Below are 20,368 nucleotides of genomic sequence, written 5' to 3'. Positions count from 1 at the left end.
AATTATAAACGGAACTATGTTTTCCAGTAATTGGATTTTTTTTAAACATTTTCGAATTGAATTTCTTGAAAACATGTTTGTGAGGAAAGTACCAACTTTACCTCTTTAAAATATTAATGTAGATAAACTGTGACTAATTCTGCTGAATACAATATTTAAAAAAAATAACAGGTCTTTTATATTGCCATTTATTTCTTTCGTAACGCTTCCTGTTGAAAACGTCTCATTCAGACTTATAAATTTGGTTTATTAATTATTATTATTTATACTTGGTGGTCCTTCGTCTAAAGACCACCATTACAATTTGTTCTTTATACATTGTAAACTATGATAAATCAATTATCCGATATTCGTCCTAGCAGCTGCTCGTTTTAATAAATACTATGAATAAGATGAAACTGTATATAGGTACATCGACCACTTTTACATAATTCAACGCTTGGTACATTCCTTTGGCAACTTTGCATGTGTCACCTGACGGCAAAAACTGTTTTGAGGGCTCTGGGCAAGGTGTTCCGTATATTTAGATACACCTGCGGCATCTATACTTTTATTAAAACTGTAACTGGGCGATTTCTGCACATTACTTGAATATATTTTGAATATTTTAATCGGAGGAAGTATTATTATTATCGTTATAGTGCTCACAACAGTTTTTTTTTTTGTGCACGCTTCAACCTGAAACTACTGAACGAATTTGAATGAAACTTGGTGTAGGTACTTATAGCTAACCACAGCTAACGGGTTTACTTATGGTAGCTTTTATCCCGAAAAATAATAGGGTTCTTTTGGGATAGAGATTGATTATTTTTTTGTTTAAGTATGTAGAACCATAAACAAAAAAAATAAAAAATATTATGGAGAACCATAACTCTTAACCATCAAATCTTAACTTTACAAAGTTGTACCGACTCTCAAGTAAGTCTTATCTTTTACTACTTTAAACTTCTTATTGAAGTTCAAACATTTTACGAGGAAGGTCCATAAGTATTTTAGAAGATAAATAGTACATTCATATTTGTCAATGCAATAGACAGGCACCCCGTGCGAAGCCGGGGCGAATCCACTAGTTATAAATAAACGTGGACTGAATTAGATATCCGAAATAGGTAATAGAGCCTACGCATCGGTAAAGAGGGCGGCCTGAAATCCGGAAACTCGTAGGTTCATGTACCTTATTAAGACTGTTGTCGTATCTATTTCTAGCATAAGATTTCCAGTTCCTTGGAAATGCAAGGGGATTATTAATTAAGAGGAATTAATTATTATTAATTAAGCTTATACGCCATGTTTCGCTCAGGTTAAATTTGACGTAAGTATCCCGTATTTTTGAAGCACATTGATTATGGCCTAAAGTAGAGCTAAATGTTATTGATGGGACATCTGTCAACACGAAGACCATTTGACAACAAAGTTCAATTCCTGGCACGCTGGATGAGTCGCATCGAATCGGCACAAAAAATACTGTCATTTGGCACGCCTCTTCCAGCGGGCTGTGTAAATAGTACCTATATATTTTTTAATTATTTTTTAAAAAGAATATTAGCCATGCTAATCATGACTAATGCTCCCCTTCCCCCTCTAATTAAGTGTAAAGCTTGTGCCAGCAGTGGGTACGACAATAGTGCAACGGGTGGGGTTTGAACCGCCGACCTTTCGGAATTCAGTCGGCTCCTCAACGTTTGAGCAATCGAGGCTCTTGTTATATAGTCGAGTACAATCATACATTCAAGTATGTGACGTCTTTTCGTAATATTACAAAGCAATTTCTATAACTTTATTAAGGTGAACATATCCCACAAATAAGAGATCCCAAGCGGTACGCATCAGATTAAGAAAAATTCTCTTGCGTCACCTACAAAAACGAGGCAACCACGAAGCCCGTTAGGAACCCCCGTGGGCCGCCGGCGTCTGCTTCAAGTAATTACACCCCGAGTCCTCCCTAACCCTCCGCCTCGTATCCTCCTCCCCGGGATAAGTAAAAACAATATTTTTACGCGACCAGGGCAATAGAAGTAAAAGATAGATTCAGGCGAAAGACATTTCTTTCTAAAGTGTTAAGTACTTTTTCATTAGAAGTAGAAATAGAAAGATTTTTATTTAAATAAACTTTTACAAGTACTTTTGGATCGTCAAGTGCATGCACCACTGCTGGTTCGGATTGCCTCGTAAAAAAACGCCGTGAACTGTCATCATAGGATGCTTGAGAATAAAAATCCCTGAATGAATTCCAAAATGGAAGGTTACGTTGAGTTATAGCTGCTTTATAAATACAAGTCCTACCTACTGGAAATATTTTCGATTCAACCCAGTGATTGTAATGCAACGCATCTTCGACCAATGCATTCCAAACACGTTAACGACAACCGTAGATTTTGTAAGCAGGAAGATGCATTACGCAATGCTTGGTATGGCAGTAGATTCATTCCATTGACCTTGAAGTTAGCACAAATATTTGCAAGAAAATTGGCGACAAGTAAAACTGTATAGCCGTAGAGTCGTGATAGCCTAGTGGTTAAGAGACTAGAGACGTCCGCCTACTACTCGGTTAATTGAGAAGGGTTTGATCTCGAGCTCTAACTTTTCATAGTTATAATTTACTATGTGCGTTTTAAGCAATTAAATATCACTAGCTGTAACTGTGAAAGAAAACATAGTGAGGAAACCTACATGGTTCAGAGTCGCATACCAATTCGCATTTGCCCAGCGTGGCGGCCTATGCCTTAAACTCTGAGAGGAGACCAGTGCTTAGTAGTGGGCAGGCGATGGGTTGATCATGATGATGGTGAAATCTGTATATATATAGTTGTTGAATTTTGCAAAACATTGCTAGTTATCTATACTTTCTGTCAATATAAATATAGAATGTAAGCGTGAAAAATAATTTAGAACTTGTTTAAACTACCGTGAGAGATTTCCATTATAAATTGTCACACGTGAGTAAAGCTGGATCCTTGTGTATTTATAATTTATACTTGCATAGCAAAATACAGGACATTGAGGCATTATTTTTTTATCGGTCACATCGAATTTTGCACTGGTTCTGAATTGGCTCATCTAATTGAATCATTGGAACTGCAAAAAAAGGAACAACAACAAAGAGAGAAGTTTTGTAGACAAAATGTTTTGAATCGTCTGAGAAATTCATATCAAGACTGTTAGCACTAGATATAGTGCTTAAACTATTTATTTATTAATATTAACATATTTATCATTCATTTCTAAATTTATTCAAGTTTGTTGCATATTAATATCTTCTACATAAATAAAATAGTTGTAGATTAAAGGACAATATTAGCGGTATACGTACCGTGAAGTAACCTTGTGAAACCATCGGATCGGCTTAGATCGATTTCAATGTGCTACTTTACCACTTTAACGTACCTAAGTAGGTATGTAGTTTACTCGAATGTCAAATATACAGAAATTAATAAGGGCCAGGTGCATTTCAAGCGGTTAAAGTTACACTTTGACTACCGAAAAATAGAAAAGTGGGTTGTACAAGTCGGCATTCATACCCCCTTGATTAAAGTTAAATTGTAAATTGAAAATTTAAATTACATTAGTATCTACTATACACCCGTGCGAAACCGGGGCAGGTCGCTAGTTAATTATACTATCACACTAATAGGCATTATAAAGGCGAATGTATGTGTGTATGTTTGTTACTCCTTCACGCAAAAACTACTGGACGGATTTAGCTGAAATTTGGAATGGAGATAGATTATACACTGGATTAGCACATAGGCTACATTTATCCCGGAAAATCAAAGAGTACCCACGCGATTAAAAAAGAACCTATATCCACGCAAACGGAGTCGCGAGCATCAGCTAGTAATAAAATAATGTTCCATCGTGTAAAATCCAAGTTGACTTCAGCGTCGTCGTCGATCACATTTGAGAGCAGCAACCGCCTCTCAGCCACGCCAGTAGCTAGGAAGCTTTCAGAATTTCGCCGCCTCGCTACAGCCCCGCTCTGGTTTTTCGAGGCCGCGTTTCCCCTTGTAAAGGAGTGGGCAGAATGGTTTAAAGAGACGTAACCCTAGCGGGCTCTCTAGGTTTTCCATAGAAACGTCATTTGGTTGGTAGTTTCAAGTTACGTGAGCTCAATTCACGTACAAATCTTTGAACCCGTGTAAACTTTGAAACTATAGGTACATCTTTAAAAAAATCGGGAACTTGACAAAGTAAAGAAAAACTATTGGAGTTTTTAATCATCATCATCATCGTCAAAGATAAACGTCCACAGCTGGACTTAGGACTCTTGAGGGACCTCCACGCGCCACTGTATTGAGCCCCCTGAATCTAGAGACTGAGATGGCTCCCTGAGATTCGTTTGATGTCGTCTGTCCCCCTAATGAGGGTCTTCCAATACGCTGTGATTTCTGATACGAGGTCGCCATTCCAGCAGCGTAGGATCCCAACGTCTATCGGTTTTTCAAACTATGTGCCCTGCCCACTGCCACTTTAGTTTCGCAACCCGCTGATCTATGTCGGTCATGTACTCTGTTTCCATTTCGAATTTCCTCATTTCTGATTTGAGCTACTCTAGAGCTTTCTTATTTATTTAACAGTAATAAATAAATAACTAATTTATAAGGTTCTAAAGAAAGTGTTGTGTATGCTCCTTTACCAAGCATTTCACCGCGTGCGAGCGTGATTCTTAGTCAGCTAGCGCCCCCGAGCATTTCAATTATTTATTAATTTGCCACCATCTCGCGAATCGCGCGTTTGATACACTAAACAGCCCTTATGGGTTTAATTAATGCTAGTTATTCCGGTGTGTGCACCACCTTTCTGTAAGGATCGGGGTGAATAATATACGAGAAATACGAAATTTTCAAGGACTCTGCTGAACAATAATCCTCGAAGTGAAACAATTAGTACAATAATCTTTATAATCCAACTGGCTTATGCCCATGACTTCGTCCGCGTGGACTACACAAAGTTCAAATCCCTATTTTACCCCTTAGGGGGTGAATTTCCAAAAATCCTTGATTGGCGCAAGACCATGTCGTGTGGAACTTCCTAAGAGACTTATGTCCCGCAGTTGATGTCTATCGGTTGATGGTGACGATGATGATGAGATATGATACTGCAGTGGCAAGCAGTAATCTTGTAAGTGGCAAGCTTGATAGTTCTTCCAGATGAAATCCAGTTTCGCTCATAGCTAAAACACCCCTATTAATGCGAAAAGTGTGTTTATTTGTTCGTTTGCTAGTTTGTCTTTCAAAACCCTTGTAACGATACAATGGATCGACTTGATTTTTTGCTTGGATAATAAACACCTGGAGATTCGCATAGTATGCTACTTTTCATCTCAGAAAAACAAAGAGCTAACCAAGAGTTAAAACGGCATTTATAAAAGTCAAAATCCACGCGGACGAAGTTGTGGGCACCATTTAGTATCACATAAACACGCATTAACATCAATTAATTATTAAGTTATATTCCCATCAACTTTTCTTAATTTTATTTATGAGTAATTTCTAAATCATACTGTGACATAGTAACAGGCAAGAACTTAAATTAGATTTGATCTCTTTTCATCATTTGAGGAAGTATTTTGTTCCGTTGACTGTTCTGCTCTGTATCAATGCCGGTTGTAAGTATTTATGTCAGTCGGCATGTAATCAGCAACTAGGCTATTGTGATTAAGCTAGTGTGATTTGAGTGTGATTAATTTTTGCTTAATACCTTGTAATTGTCATCGCGCCGATGACAGCTCGCGTCCGGCCCAGTAAATCAATGCTGCTATGTACACAAGTCATCGCTTATGTACCTATGTACTACTGGTATATAACCAGCGTTTGTATGGGTATATACGCGTACGTAGATAATCTCGTCATAGCTCGCACCCGTTATGGTATTACTGTGTGTGGGTGGTGGGGTGAGGAACGAAGGGGTGTATGGGGGTGAAAATAGTCCCCGCGTGTGCCGCAGGGGGGGCGCTGTCCGCTTTAAAAATACTGGAGCGAACGAAACTACCGAGCCAGCAGAATGTTAAAGGAAGCCGTTTATTTTGAAAGACCGCGAAGACTCTCTCGCCCGATGCTGCACTCCTGGCCGAGACGGGTAAAAAGTTGGAAAATGGCGAATAAAAAAGGTAGCCCCCGTTCGAGCTATTAGCGTGGTGCAGGCGAAAATACGGGGTTTTTGCTCGGACTCGAGTGTTTTAAAAAGACTTGTGAAAGTTATCTCGCAATTTGTAAATTTTTCATAGGTACTATAAAAAATATATCCCCTATATTATTACTCAGCAGTCTCATGTAGTGCCGCGGTTTTTAACATAAACATTTAAAAAAAGGTAACCTATATTTAAATTAGGTACCTCGTTTGTGTCGTTTGCGCGTATCCACGATCCCACTTATATTAAGCCTCATCAGAACCCAAAAGATAAAACGCGACAATCTAGAAAACTTCCGTAATTAAACGTAGGTGCACAGTGTAATATAATAACTGAAATATTTACGAGTCCACTGAACATCATATCCTTCCCTACAATGCCTTTTGAGACTTATTTCATTTCTTTGTTCTGAATATGTATATCTAACGTGGAACTAACGTTACAAAAAAGCCTGAGAGTACTCCATAATGTTCTCAGAGATATGTGAAGTCTGTCAATCCGCACTTGGCCAGCGTGGTTGACTATTTCCCTTTTTAACCCCCGACCCAAAAAGAGGGGTGTTATAAGTTTGACGTGTGTATCTGTGTATCTGTGTGTCTGTGTATCTGTGTATCTGTGTATCTGTCTGTGGCATCGTAGCGCCTAAACGAATGAACCGATTTTAATTTAGTTTTTTTTGTTTGAAAGGTGGCTTGATCGAGAGTGTTCTTAGCTATAATCTAAAAAAATTGGTTCACCCGTTTAAGAGTTATCAGCTCTTTTCTAGTTTTCTTGTAGAAAAGAAGGTTAGATAACCGTTAGGTTCATAATATTATGTCAATAGACAAATGTCAAGCTGTCAAGATGGACGTTGCCTAAATACATAATTATTTATTAATTGAAAATGATGTTTTGGAAAACTCAGATACTTTGGATCGTCGGGGGTGTTATAAATTTTTAATTTACACTTGTTATTCTGAGAGGAGACCTGTGTTCGGAAGTAAAATATCCTGAAATATTATGTGACTTATCTAGAACAGACACCACTTAACAATGAAGACCGTTGCTTTTTAGCATTTCGCACTTAATGGAGATATCTACTTATATTATTATTAGATATAGATAAATAAAATTGAAGTGTCTGTCTGTTTGAACGGGCTGATTTTCGGAATGGCTTAACCTATTTTGACGGCACTTTCACAGACAAGTAGAGGATTAACCAATGAGTAACATAGGCTACTTTTTTAAGCAACTTTGAAAAATGGAGGAGTTGTGTTTTTCTACCGATGTACACTGATATCTCCGAGATTTCTGAACCGATTTGCGTAATTTTTTTTTTTAATCGATTAAGGAACTTTGCGACGTTGTTCCATATAAAATTTGAACTTCTCAATCCTGATTCTACAGGGGATCTAACCAATCCACGCGGGCGAAGCTGCGGGCATCATCTAGTTAAAAATAATAATAGTCTAATTGATATAACTTATACACAACACTCGTTTATGAAGAATATAAATTATTATGTACTCGGACGATTGACCACTAATTTCTGACATTTAAGGTAATACGAGTATTGTGTATTCTGTGCATTAGATAAGGTTTTTTGTGTATGTGAAACTAAAATTCAGTAACAAGCTTGTTGTATTTTGGTATTGAGAAACGTAGGTAAGTAATATCGTCTAATCTCAGTAACTGTAAATATTTCTGCACTTAACTTTCTCAAATGATTAACGATTAATCTATTATGTAGTAAAGCAGCATTTAACACAAACTACATGTATAATATGTGTGTATTAATATATGTTTATATATCCTGCCACGTTAAATTTAAATATCTTCAAAGCAAGAGTGAATAGACATCTTCTAGGCAAGCGCGCTTCAATCTAGCAATGATGGGGTTATCATTGCTTTTTATGGGGCTTGATTGTCGTCAAGCGTAAGCTTATATCTTGCAATAAAAAATACATATAGGTACATACCTAAGCTTTCAAAAGACTTGAACCACGGACCCTTTAGTAGTGATTTCGGTGGCCTGATATTACTACCAACTAAAAATATACTTATAGATTCATACTTAAAGAATAAACTAACTGATCAACAAATCACCTACATAGATACAACCAGGGGTCTTGGAACTTGAAATTTTGCATAGTAGGTTTTCTTTATAAGTAGAGATGATTTTTAAAAATTCTAGCTGAGCAAATCCGGAGCTTATCAATTAGTTAGATAATAAAATCAAATCATTAGGCGTAATTTATTGATCTATGCCCATTTGATATCAAACAAAGAATAAGGATGTGCCATTTATAATGGCTTTATTATCGATATATTTTGCGATCGATATAATCGAAGCATCCTTCGTTGAAATTTAAATGTATTTTGTTCGTATTTTCATAATTGGGCGCGGGTGGAGGGTGGCACCGCGGGCGTCATCACCCCCGCGTGGGTATTTAATGATTATACGCTGACTGCCACCTGATTGCCGCGCCGTGCGATGATTACTGTTATCGATAAAACTAATTGATGTGGGAATTGTTTATTTTTTCTATTCAGCCAATCTTTTAGATGATAATTCAAATATTTACGTGTGGATTATAAACTGCTCAAAGGTTTTTTTTTTTTAATTTTTACTGAGTTAAAGAAATTAAATATGAGATATTTAGGGAATATTCATAAACGATTATGTGTCAACTATCTTAATACACTTTTATGTCTTAGTAATGCTTTTTGTTATAATAATGTTTTATTAATTAATTCAACTTAAATGTAGAGCTTCTCTGATATGAACACTAACATATTTTTTCACAAAACCTGAAATAATAATTTCATTGGCTAACAAATTCTAGCAAGCTGTACATTGCAAATGTCAATTAAAATTACCTCGTTTAAACTGGACCTCGCTTAACAACAAAATTGAAACGTAGTTGCATGATATTGCACTACAAAACTTTTTTGTAGTACATCACTATATTGAAAGAGACATATAATAAACATGTAGAATGTTCATATCAGATTTTAAACTTATAAAATGTAAAGTCGCGATTGATTGAATTAGCAACCGCTATCCAATCAGTCGTTGCAACGCTATCGACTATCGAGCGTCGATAGATCGTCATCGCAGCACTATCCGCGGGGTGGCACTACACGGGGGGTCCACGAGGGGGGTGACGCGGTACATAGGCCATGTATCAGTACATAGTCAGCAGGTACATAAGCTGTGGATGCCGAATTTTGCAGTTATTTTGTATCGGAAACTAGGTTATTTCACAATTTATTCCCCGCCGACAGATGACCTGCAGCAGGTTTATTCGCGGGCTGGCGGTTCGCGCAGATCCGCATGAATTACTTTGGTACTAGCTAATAACGGCGGTATAGCGAAAATACTGCAGTCACGTTTATAGGCTTTCACCAAAAGCCCCTTACCGGCGATGTGCAATTTTAATCATCCGAGAAAAAAGTAAAGCTGTTTAAAAGTAAAGGTTTAAAATTTTACGGCATAGTCTGTATTTTTTTGCAGTTCGATCTGTAATATAGACGGTTATTAATAAATAAACGTTATTATTATACGTCAGGTTTCATGTATGTAATGTATGTATGTGGGTTTCTTTATTCCATCATAATTTCCTGACATAGCATTCCCGAACAGATGAGAGGGTATCGTTAGAATCCTGAAATCATCCTGAGTGACATTGGCACACTGGCTTCTTTTAATTTTCAAAAATTCTATAATGGTAGGGCAGCCAGATACCAAGTCATTGATTTTCTGGAGGGTATGTTATAACTTATAATATTTGGAGAGCGTGCTACCATACCATCATTTCTGCTTCATCTTTTCGAAACAAGCGTTGAGGGTTCGCACCCCTTGTGTGATTGACATTTTACGGCGGCAGCGCACAAAGCGTTTGTTTCTTCGTTTGTAGGGTGTGTGGGTAAAACGAAAGGCCCTTTGGCTTTACTGTCTACATTCATATAGTTCAAGAGAAAAGCATTGAGTGTATTTTTGCGTGAGCCGTAAGAAAACCTCACTTAATGGCTAAGTAGGTACCTACTCGTATGAATGGGAAAACTGTTATTTTGAAAGCCTGAACTCCGACGACCAAATTTTCTTTAGAAGAGTTTAGTCCGCGACAGGTTGAGATGGTAATCTTGATAAAAATGGTTCTTATTTAACTCCTTGCAAGGAATAAGTATGTCGCATTTCCTGTCACGACTTGATCTGCCTGGATCTTAGTTTTTAAAAATCCTGTGCGATCTCTTTGATTTCGCGGTATAAGAGTAGTATAGAGTGTGCTATGCTACTGTCAAATTATTTCTATGAAAAAATCACGTCGGTCCGTTGCTCCGTTGCGGCGTGATTGAAGGACAAACCAACAAACAAACTAACAAGCGCATTACAGATTTACTTAGTGATAGCATGCGGTACGAGTATGATATAAAATACAGGGTGTACAAGTAAGACACTTACTCTTTCAAAATTTAAATCGTTTGTAAATTAAGTAAATTGAAACTGGCACGAGCGGTAGACATTAAATTCTACTTAATATATAATCCAAAACATAACATAGTTTTTAACTTTAGATGATGGTGCAATGTGAATATCAAACAGTCTCAGACTCTCAGTCTGAGGAACTGTCAACAAGGTCAAAAAACGGCTCTTCATTGCTTTAGAACACTGTATAACTGGTGTGCTTTGTTGTTACTCCTTCACGGAAAAACCACTGGACGGATTTGGCTGAAATTTGGAATGGAGATAGATAATATCCTGGATTAGCACATAGGCTACTTTTTATCCCGGAAAATCAAAGAGTTCCCACGGGATTTCAAAAAACCTAAATCCACGCGGGCGAAGTCGCGGGCATCGGCTAGTAATATATAAGTCAGTGAGAATGGATTAAAAAATATAATATTGTTATCATAATATTTAGCCGTGTGTGGTTAGTTGATTGAAATATATGTTTTCATACAAGTTACAAGTTATAATATCAATTATCTTGCGTGCCTATCTGTGATAGATTTTAGATAGATGGATTTTCGTATGCGAATGCGATGCGTTTGCGCTTCGTTTACTGAGCAATTATAAAATTGTCGAAGTAACTTATGAAGAAGCCGTTTTCGCCCTACCTTCACGGCAATTCCGCTGCTGGACACGTCAGAAAAAAAATTAATTACATATCAATAGTAGCTAATTATCGATATACCTACACGTACGCGGTAATTATGTATTCCCGTTTATGTATGCACGCATCGCTGAACCTTATCTGTCATTGAGGTGTAATTAATTACAGGCTAAATTGCAGCGGGCATACCGTGCTAGGTATACATAAGTAGGGAAGGGTCAACGGATATTTAGTGTCCGCATAGCAGATGCGGTCCTTGGCCACCGCCCTAAGACGGTCGATATCACCCCACCTAACTCCTAACTATCTATGTGCACCTGGTACTTAGGGTAGGTGACACGATTACATTTCAAGTGTTTAACTAGTAGGTGCCTTCGATCACACAGCTACAAGTTCGAAAGTTCAGAGTTCTTCATTCCACTGTCAAAACTGACCCATCAAAGACAAATAAGATGGATGTCAAATAGTTGCTAGTTTGATCGTCGACTAAATGACGTAAATCATCATCATCATCATCATCATCAGGATCAACCCAACGTCAACCCACTACTGATCACGGATGTCTTCTTAAAATGAGAAGGAAAAGATTATGTAGAACTCTCATAGCTCTGTAGGCATGCAGGTATCCTCACGATGTTTTCCTTCACCGCTAAACTAAGTGCTATTTAATTGTTAAGATGCACATAACTCCGAAAAGTTAGATGCGCGTGCCCGGGATCAAACCCGCGACCTCTCGAATAGAAGGCCGACACTACAAAAAAGTACACAATTGTGTTTACCTAATTAGTCTAAGTTTTCATATAGACACCTAACCAAACCCAAAATTCTGAAGTTAAAAACTAAGGGTTAACTTTTTAGGGTACCGTACCAAAACGGTAGATAAAAAAATAGGCACTGGTACACCTAAATCCGTCTGTCACTGCTGCTTATTTCAGTAACTACTAAAACTATTGACGGAAAAGTTTTAAATAAGTAATTTGCCCAAACTTACTGCATTTGAAAGAATTCAAAAAGGTTATAATTTACCTCACTAGCCTCAAAGCAAGCCTTTGCTGCAACTGCTCATTTGTTTAGAATGCGCTGATGCGTATGACATACCAATGCCCATGCTGGGCAGAATGATGTTCAGAAACTTCTTATACCAAATCTAAATATAAAAATATTTAAATATAGAATATGCTGTAATATTATTATTACAATATGCTGTATTATTTGGGAAAAAGCTATTGAATTTTTAATGAATTTGTTTCTAAAACTTAATTCGTGCAAAAATAGAGTTTACCTAACCACCTAAAAAGACAAAACATAAAGTACCTACAACATTTTAATAGCTTATTCGTTTTTATTTAAATTTTGAATGGTTCAGATTGCGCCCAAAAAACAATCACTAAACAAAGAAATAGTTAATTGTGATCATAATTTTTAAAATGATGCCCGACGACTTCATCCGTGTTGATTAGGTTTATAAAAAATCCCATGGGATGGATCTCTTTGATTTTCCAAGAAAAAATTAGTCGGTGTCAGTTTCTATCTATGCAAAAATCCGGGTAATCCGTAATATTTCCTCCATCATTGCGGCGTCATTCAGGATAAACTTTACATAATATGGATAGAGACTAAAGATGTAGAGTTTAGAGTAAAAAGCGAATAAACACGGAAATTTATTTTAAGTTAATTTAGCCGCTATTCCGTTATAATAAATGTCAAAATTCCACAAAGGAGTTCTTATCATTCATACAACGTTGAGCCGAGTACAACGGCCACTTGTTGAATGAAATCTTCGTCACATCGTGTGTTTTGTGTTTTCGTAAGCTGAGGCCAAGCGTGAAATAGAAGCCGCTAAAATGCTGCACTTTAAACAATTTTACATTTTCCCCAAAATAAATTGAACTGCAACTGTAAACTTAATCAGTAATATCTCTTTAATTGTATCTGTTGCATTCCATTAATAATGTAAATTGTAGTAATTAATTAGGCTACGTTGGGGCTGGTGTGTGTCGGACAAAAGTCCCGTAAACATTTAGATGATAAAAAAATTAAGAGCCTAGTCCGTTATTAGATGCCGGACTATTTTCAAATGTCATGCCTTCCAACGTTTCTCTTTCCTGTACGTGGTCCATCGGTCATCTGTGGTCCTACAGACATGCGCTGCCCAACTCCATTTCGATCTGGACACTTTGAAATCACTACCAGTTAATCCCATTTTATTCCTCATGGTCAATGAGCGATATACTACATGGCCCGCTCCATCGCTCGAACTGTTCGAGCAATGTGTGCTGCCAACGAGCAATAGAGCTGGCCACGAACATACACCATTTGAGATAAATGGAGATCTGTTCTTCATAGTTCATTGAAGGCGGGCTGCCTTCAGTAAACTATCCGAGTTGGATTCGGCGTCGCAACCGAAAAAAATTGCTTGCTACAAATACCTACTTACTGCAGTCGGCAGCTGCTGGCCTCATTTTTCGAACTCACTTTGCAAAAAAATGCGATGTTATCGTGATAATAACGCTTCGTTGAAAAATACAAATAACAATAACAAAAAATATAGGCACAATAAGAAAAATATTATGTAGTATTTAAAAGCGGTATTAGCTGATCGTGGCGTTAGCCTCCTATTTAGGGTCCGTAGTCCGTGGTTCGATCTCGGGTAGGGACGCATCTTTAACTTTTCGCAATTATGTACCTATATCACTTGTTTTAGCGGTGAAGGAAAACATCGTGCATCGTGAGGAAACCTGCATGCCTGAGAGTTCCCAATAATTTTTCTAAAAGATGCGTGAAGTCTGCAGATCCGAACTTGACCAGCATGGTAAATTATAGCCTAAAACGATAAACCCTTCTCATTTTGAGAGGTAAATAATAAGGCTCCTGTAATAGTGAACTTGGTGATGATGAAGAATACATTGATTTCAATCAATACTTTAACTATTTCATAACTTAGAAGAAATGTTGCAAAACTTCTTTCAAGTAAACTATAAAAATTATGGGATGGACAAGTAAAGGCAGGGGAGCAAAAAAACAAGTCCACCTCGAGGCCCCGAATAGACCTCTAAATGTCAACTGCACCAGGGGCTCAGCACATACGTGAAGCTATATTTAGTGGCATGTCCATTTGAAGCACTATCGATTCGCGTTGGCGGCCTGGAGCGATGACCCGGCCCGCCGACCGTTTCGCTAATTTATTAATTATTTAACTCTAACCGACTCATGCTCTGCTTATAATAATATTATATTATATCAGGACTGTCCCAAATATCTTCAATTCCGAGTTCCACAGACCTAAATCACCAATACTATCATTACTCTGTGCCTAATATGCCGTTCCTATATTATGGCCCTGACCATGACAAATCTAGTCATTTTGGCGAACTTAGTTTAAAACTTGATTAGCTCTAGTTTCTACCACCATCGGTACCCGAACCCGAACTGTACCTGAAGGGTGCCAACGGGACCCCTCCGTATAAGCCTCCGCTGTCCTTCCGTCTGTCCGTCCGTCTGTCAGCGAGCTGTATCTCATAAACCGTATTAAGCAGAGAGTTGAAATACACTGTGTATTTCTATTCCAACTATAACAACAAAATAATAAAAAAATCAAAATGGCCGCCATGCAAATTAAAAAAGTAAGTAGGTACTTAAGTGTTATATATTGTACGATGATAGTACGGGAACCTTCGTGTGCGAGTCCGACTCGCACTTAACCGATTTATTATTACTATTATTAACAATGTTTTTTATTGTTCCAGGATAATTTAACACCAGAACCGGCGGACATGAATGATGATGACAATTTTTCCAGTAAGTACCTATCTACCTGTTTTACCTAAGATCTATTTACAGGCAACAACTAACAAAATCAATAAAATCGATCTTGATAATATCGAAATCAATGATAGAATATACCTACTATGATACAATAAATCAGTTCCTTATCTTTATAAACTAAAATTGTTATGAAATTTAAAAAAATCGTTTATTGAGATCGATTTTTTTATATTAACATGCAGCCACTTGCATCAAATCAATCAGGTATTTTACGAGGCACAGGCAAAAATAAAACCTGGAAGAAAGTTTCGTAATATTTCAACCAAATTGGCTATTCAATATGAAAGACTGTATCGTTCGTACCTATTCCAAATTTGAAAATTGATTGGCGAATGTGATTGGGTGCAGGTCATGGCTACGCGAAAGATGCAGAGAAGTTGAAAATGATGTTGCTGGCATGGAATTATCACAGCCAGACACAAGGTAATTAGATAGTGTTTGTTCATTTAGAAAAAACAATAGATATTAAATTTACGTTAAAAAAAGACGTTTCCAACGTGTGAATCCAGTTTATTGTTACAATAGAGCCTACGATGCCTACTTGTATTTAGCATTTAATTGTTTGTTAAGTAAATTATATTTATCATCCTATGAATTTTTTGATTGAATTAATAAAATAGTTGACATTAGGGTTTTACAATATAAGAACCTAAACTTTTTTTTTTTATAAAGAATAGGCATTAGTCATTTTTTAAACATGACTGACATTCCCATTTCCCCTCCAACTAAGCGTAAAGCTTGTGCTAGGATTGGGTACGACAATAGTGCATGGGTGGGATTTGAACCGCCGACCTTTCGGATTTCAGTCCGCTCCTATCCGTTGAGCTATTGAGGCTATACTTTATAGGCCTGTGGGCTGTTTATTAAATTAAGTAAACCAAATTAGGTTTCACGTGAAACAGTTTTTATTTAGCAACGTTACGTAGCAGTGGGCTGAAATAATTATTTCCATGGCAAGCAAGCAGTCTGGCTATTTTTACCTAGCGAAGCCATATAAAGGGGGGCGTAGATACCAGGGGCGAAACGTTCCGAGGCACCTCAAATTATTTATAAGCGTGAACTTGTTTGACTTGACATTTAGTTAGCAGATGCACCATCCAGTCCCTGGTGTGCCTTCTGTACACCATCATTTATATCTGCCGCCTTAGTAAACGACTGCGAATATGTAATAGCTACGAGTACATACGAAAATTACCGCTTTTTCTGTCCGGTCGTTCAGTCTTTTAAACGGGTTAAGTAAGTAACGGTCATAGTTTATTTACCTAGCATTTCTTGAGAGAATATTTTCTGCAACAACCAGTTTAAGACTTGCAATTCCTATGCTAAAATTATACGAAGAAGTTCGAAGTTTTTACTGCACGCATTCGATAATTTTATTAAAAAATAAGTAGGTATACCTGGCTAAAAAACGGAAGGTCTCGAATTTTAATGCTATGCCTACTACCTTTTTAACTCCTGAGATATCGGTACTTGCAGGCCGCAACGGTGACATAACAGAGAGTGGAGCTGACAGCATGGCAGACCTCTGGGCCTCTTACCATAGCGCGCTAGGTCTTGGAAGCAAACCTCCAAAGCCACCCACCCCATTGGCTACCGGACACTCGGTGAGTTTTAAGGTTGAGCAGCGTTTCATATATATTTTTTCAATCTTTAGAAATACGTAGATTAGTAGTAGGTAGTAATTAATTAATTACTTTAGGTGTTAATAACACCCAGTCATTATTATATTCTTTATTTGTACACCTCAATACACAGCAAAAGACTTAAAGAAAAGAACTAGAAGAAGGAAAAAGAATACAAAAGGTGTCCTTATCGCTAAATAGCGATCTCTACCAGACAACCTTAAAGAAGCACACGTACCAAGTCTGCAAGTACATTTGGTACTACTTAGTTGTCGCAAAATCTACCCAACATCTATTGTTAAAACTTTAAATTCAAATAGGGATGTTATGTATTTTTAAATAACTTTCTTTAGAAGGAAAACATCGTGAGGAAACCTGCATGCTATAATTCTCGAAGGTAGGTATATGAAGTCTGATCTGATTGATTGTGATGATGATAATGATCAATGTACAATGTAAGCCTCAATACTAAAGAGTCCCAATATGGGTAACGACTAATATTGTTACATCTCGATACAGGGGGGATACTAAGTATAGAACCAAAAAAAAGTATAATTTTTTTAACATAATAGCTCTTCATCCATAGAGTCCAATCCACGTTGGATCAGCGACACCAGTTGAACCGGCATCGACTCACGACGAAACTTCTTCGTCGGATCGGACGAAAGACGATGACGACGGTGGCGCGTCCGACGACGATAGTGACGACCGAGTCGATCCGCAACATCATGATCCCGAACGGCTGAAAGCTTTCAACGTAAGTTATAACGCATCGAGCTACCAAAACTTGGCAGAAAAATTGGATCAGTTCCATCTTGCCGATAAAAAAAGAGGTCTCATGAACTTCTTTTAATTCCTTCTTTTTCTGTCGGACTGCTATCCGACTTTAACCATAGCCAAAATTTTAAAACCAGCTAAGTACTTTTAATAAATATTCAGAAAAGTTTTGGCTCGTATCCTTTAACCCAAACCGATTGCGACCGAAGCTAGTACCTAGCTTAACAGTTTTTCTTCGAAGGCTTTTAGGTATTTATCTTTCAATAGTTACTTATCCAAACCAGCTTGTTTAAAATTCTGGTATGTCTTGTAACTTTTCTTTAAAAGGAAATTGTTTTTAAATCATTCATGCTGAGATCTATAAAGCGCACTTTGACTTTGTTTAAGACACTGTTAAAACGAGACAGCGTTATACCGCTGGCATAAATCTGTCTCGTTTTAACTGAAACTTAGTCTGAGCTAAGCCAAAGTGTGCTCTATAGATTTTAAGCTCACTCTATTTATCTGGCTTCAGAAAAGGGGGAGGTTTTCAATTTTTGTATTTTTTATTCACAGATGTTCGTACGTCTCTTCGTCGACGAGAACCTAGACAGGATAGTTCCTATTTCAAAACAACCGAAAGAGAAGATCCAGGCCATAATCGACTCTTGCACCCGACAGTTCCCGGAGTTTGCTGAACGTGCCCGGAAGAGGATCAGGACCTACCTGAAGAGCTGTAGGCGGAATAAGAAAGTTCGTGGAGAAGGCCCGACAAGTGGCAACGGAGGAAATACGCCGTCGGGCAATGCCTGGGATACTGCGGTGAGGGTCCGATCTCCAATTATGTTACTAATACTAGCTATATCTCTGAATGACACGGGTTTGGCCATAGTCTACCATGCTCGAGTGCGGGTTAGTAGAACCTTGCAGGTTTGCCCATGATGTTTTCCTTCTGATACTAGTTATTGCTAAAAATGCACATATCTCTGGAAAGATAGAGGGGCGTGCCAAGGATCAAACCATGGACCCTCTGTATACCTATATTGTTCCTTTCTTTACGACAAAAATTATGACCTACGCATTAAGAAAAGTTTTCCTGTACCAAATAGTAAAACCCATCGAATATTATAAATGCGAAAGGGAACTTTTTACGATGACCCAACGGAAGCTAACAAGATGACTTGTATCCCAGGGAAGGACATAGGCTCCTGGCATAGGTATTTTTAACCCCCGACCCAAAAAGAGGGGTGTTATAAGTTTGACGTGTGTATCTATGTATCTGTGTGTCTGTGTATCTGTGTATCTGTGTATCTGTCTGTGGCATCGTAGCGCCTAAACGAATGAACCGATTTTAATTTAGTTTTTTTTTTGTTTGAAAGGTGGCTTGATCGAGAGTGTTCTTAGCTATAATCTAAAAAAATTGGTTCAGCCGTTTAAGAGTTATCAGCTCTTTTCTAGTTTTCTTGTACAAAAGAAGGTTAGATAACCGTTAGGTTCATAATATTATGTCAATAGACAAATGTCAAGCTGTCAAGATGGACGTTGCCTAAATACATAATTATTTATTTGAAAATGATGTTTTGGAAAACTCAGATACTTTGGATCGTCGGGGGTGTTATAAATTTTTAATTTACACTTGTTCTCTCAGAAAATCAAAGATTAAGGGATTTTTAAAATATCTAAATCCACGCCGAAGGCGTTGCGTCGTGGGCATCATCTGTTCAGTACAGCCCGGATATCTTGCATTCCAGTGACGGATATAAGCTACTTTTTATCACGGAAAATCAAAGAGTTTCACAGGATTTAAAATAAAAAGAAAATTACATGGACAATATCGAGAGCATCATCTATGCCCTTTCCGCGGAATGAAGTTAGCATAGCGCTCTCTCTGTAATTGTAGCGTAATTTCATACAAGTAAAAAAGTTGTGATGAAGTTCTTCGTTCGAAGATGCTGTGGATTCAGGGACGAAAATAAAAAGCAGAGATAGAAACATCAGCAGTACTCTTTTTTTTTTAAAGCTCTAGTTTGAGAACTGCCATATTGACAATATTATGTACTTAGTTTGAGTTTGGTCATAGAGTCAAACAGAGAGAGCGCTATACCTACTAACTTCATTCCGCGGATAGGGTAGGTATAGTAAAGAATATTCAAAGGTAATAATTAGGTAAAAAGGTAAAACAAAAAAAAAAAGGAATATTACTATCCTAATTTTACGAATAATATGCATCCTCAGGTACGCCCGACGCCCGCGCACCTCACCTCAGTCCAAGCGGAGCATATCCTGGCGCAGGCGTGCGAGAACGAGAGCCTCAACGCGAAGCGCATGCGCCTTGGACTTGACCCTGTAAGCCAGCCCATGCCCACTGTGCCCACGCCCATGGTCAGTTTTAGATTCCTTGACATTAAAAACTCGATTGCCCAGATTTACTTAATCCCTTGCCAATTGCGAAAGTTAACTTTATCACATTGCTGTTATCAAGCCGTACACCGCCAAGCGATTTAGCAGATTCCAGTTCAATTTTCAGTATGATACCGTGCAGAAATCAAAGGGGTGTGGGTTTAATAAAAACTGCCATACCCCTTCCAGGTTAGCCCAGTTCCATCTTAGACTGCATCATCACTTACCACCAGGTGAGATTGCAGTCAAGGGCTAACTTGTATCTCAATAAATAAATATCGATTGTTCCGATTGACTGGATTCAAAGTATTCTCGCTACAACAATGCATTTTAACCAATAGTGAGATAATTAGAGATTATTGCGCTTCTTACATTGTAGCTGCCATTTCATCGCAATTCTGCCTTATGGCGGCGATCCCACTATTTTTTGTTCATATCTAGTCTCTAATGTAATAAACCGGCTAAAAGAAATATTTACAAATAAAATTTTGACCTTTTTCTTCATTAAAACTGTTTATACGTTTTTTGATAGTGAAGTTTAA

The 20,368-nt window shown here is 37.7% G+C and overlaps 1 protein-coding gene across 6 annotated transcripts in view; it reads left to right on the top strand.

The window, feature by feature from the left end:
* Positions 1-20,368, top strand: part of LOC123865649 (nucleolar protein 4) — a 177,689-nt gene that overhangs the window by 150,528 nt on the left and 6,793 nt on the right. For 4 of the 6 annotated variants that reach the window (XM_045906834.1, XM_045906833.1, XM_045906832.1 and 1 more), the window contains exons 5-10: positions 14,970-15,021; positions 15,397-15,471; positions 16,525-16,652; positions 17,257-17,427; positions 18,003-18,248; positions 19,662-19,808. In XM_045906834.1, the coding sequence (XP_045762790.1) occupies positions 14,970-15,021; positions 15,397-15,471; positions 16,525-16,652; positions 17,257-17,427; positions 18,003-18,248; positions 19,662-19,808 (819 nt within the window). The remainder of the gene's footprint in view (positions 1-14,969; positions 15,022-15,396; positions 15,472-16,524; positions 16,653-17,256; positions 17,428-18,002; positions 18,249-19,661; positions 19,809-20,368) is intronic. The other 2 variants (XM_045906835.1, XM_045906837.1) reach the window with 2 other exon arrangements.

This window comes from Maniola jurtina, chromosome 5, assembly GCF_905333055.1.
Source record: "Maniola jurtina chromosome 5, ilManJurt1.1, whole genome shotgun sequence".
Taxonomy (NCBI): domain Eukaryota; kingdom Metazoa; phylum Arthropoda; class Insecta; order Lepidoptera; family Nymphalidae; genus Maniola; species Maniola jurtina.
Note: the sequence above shows the minus strand (reverse complement) of the source record. Positions and strands in the feature narration are given on the sequence as shown.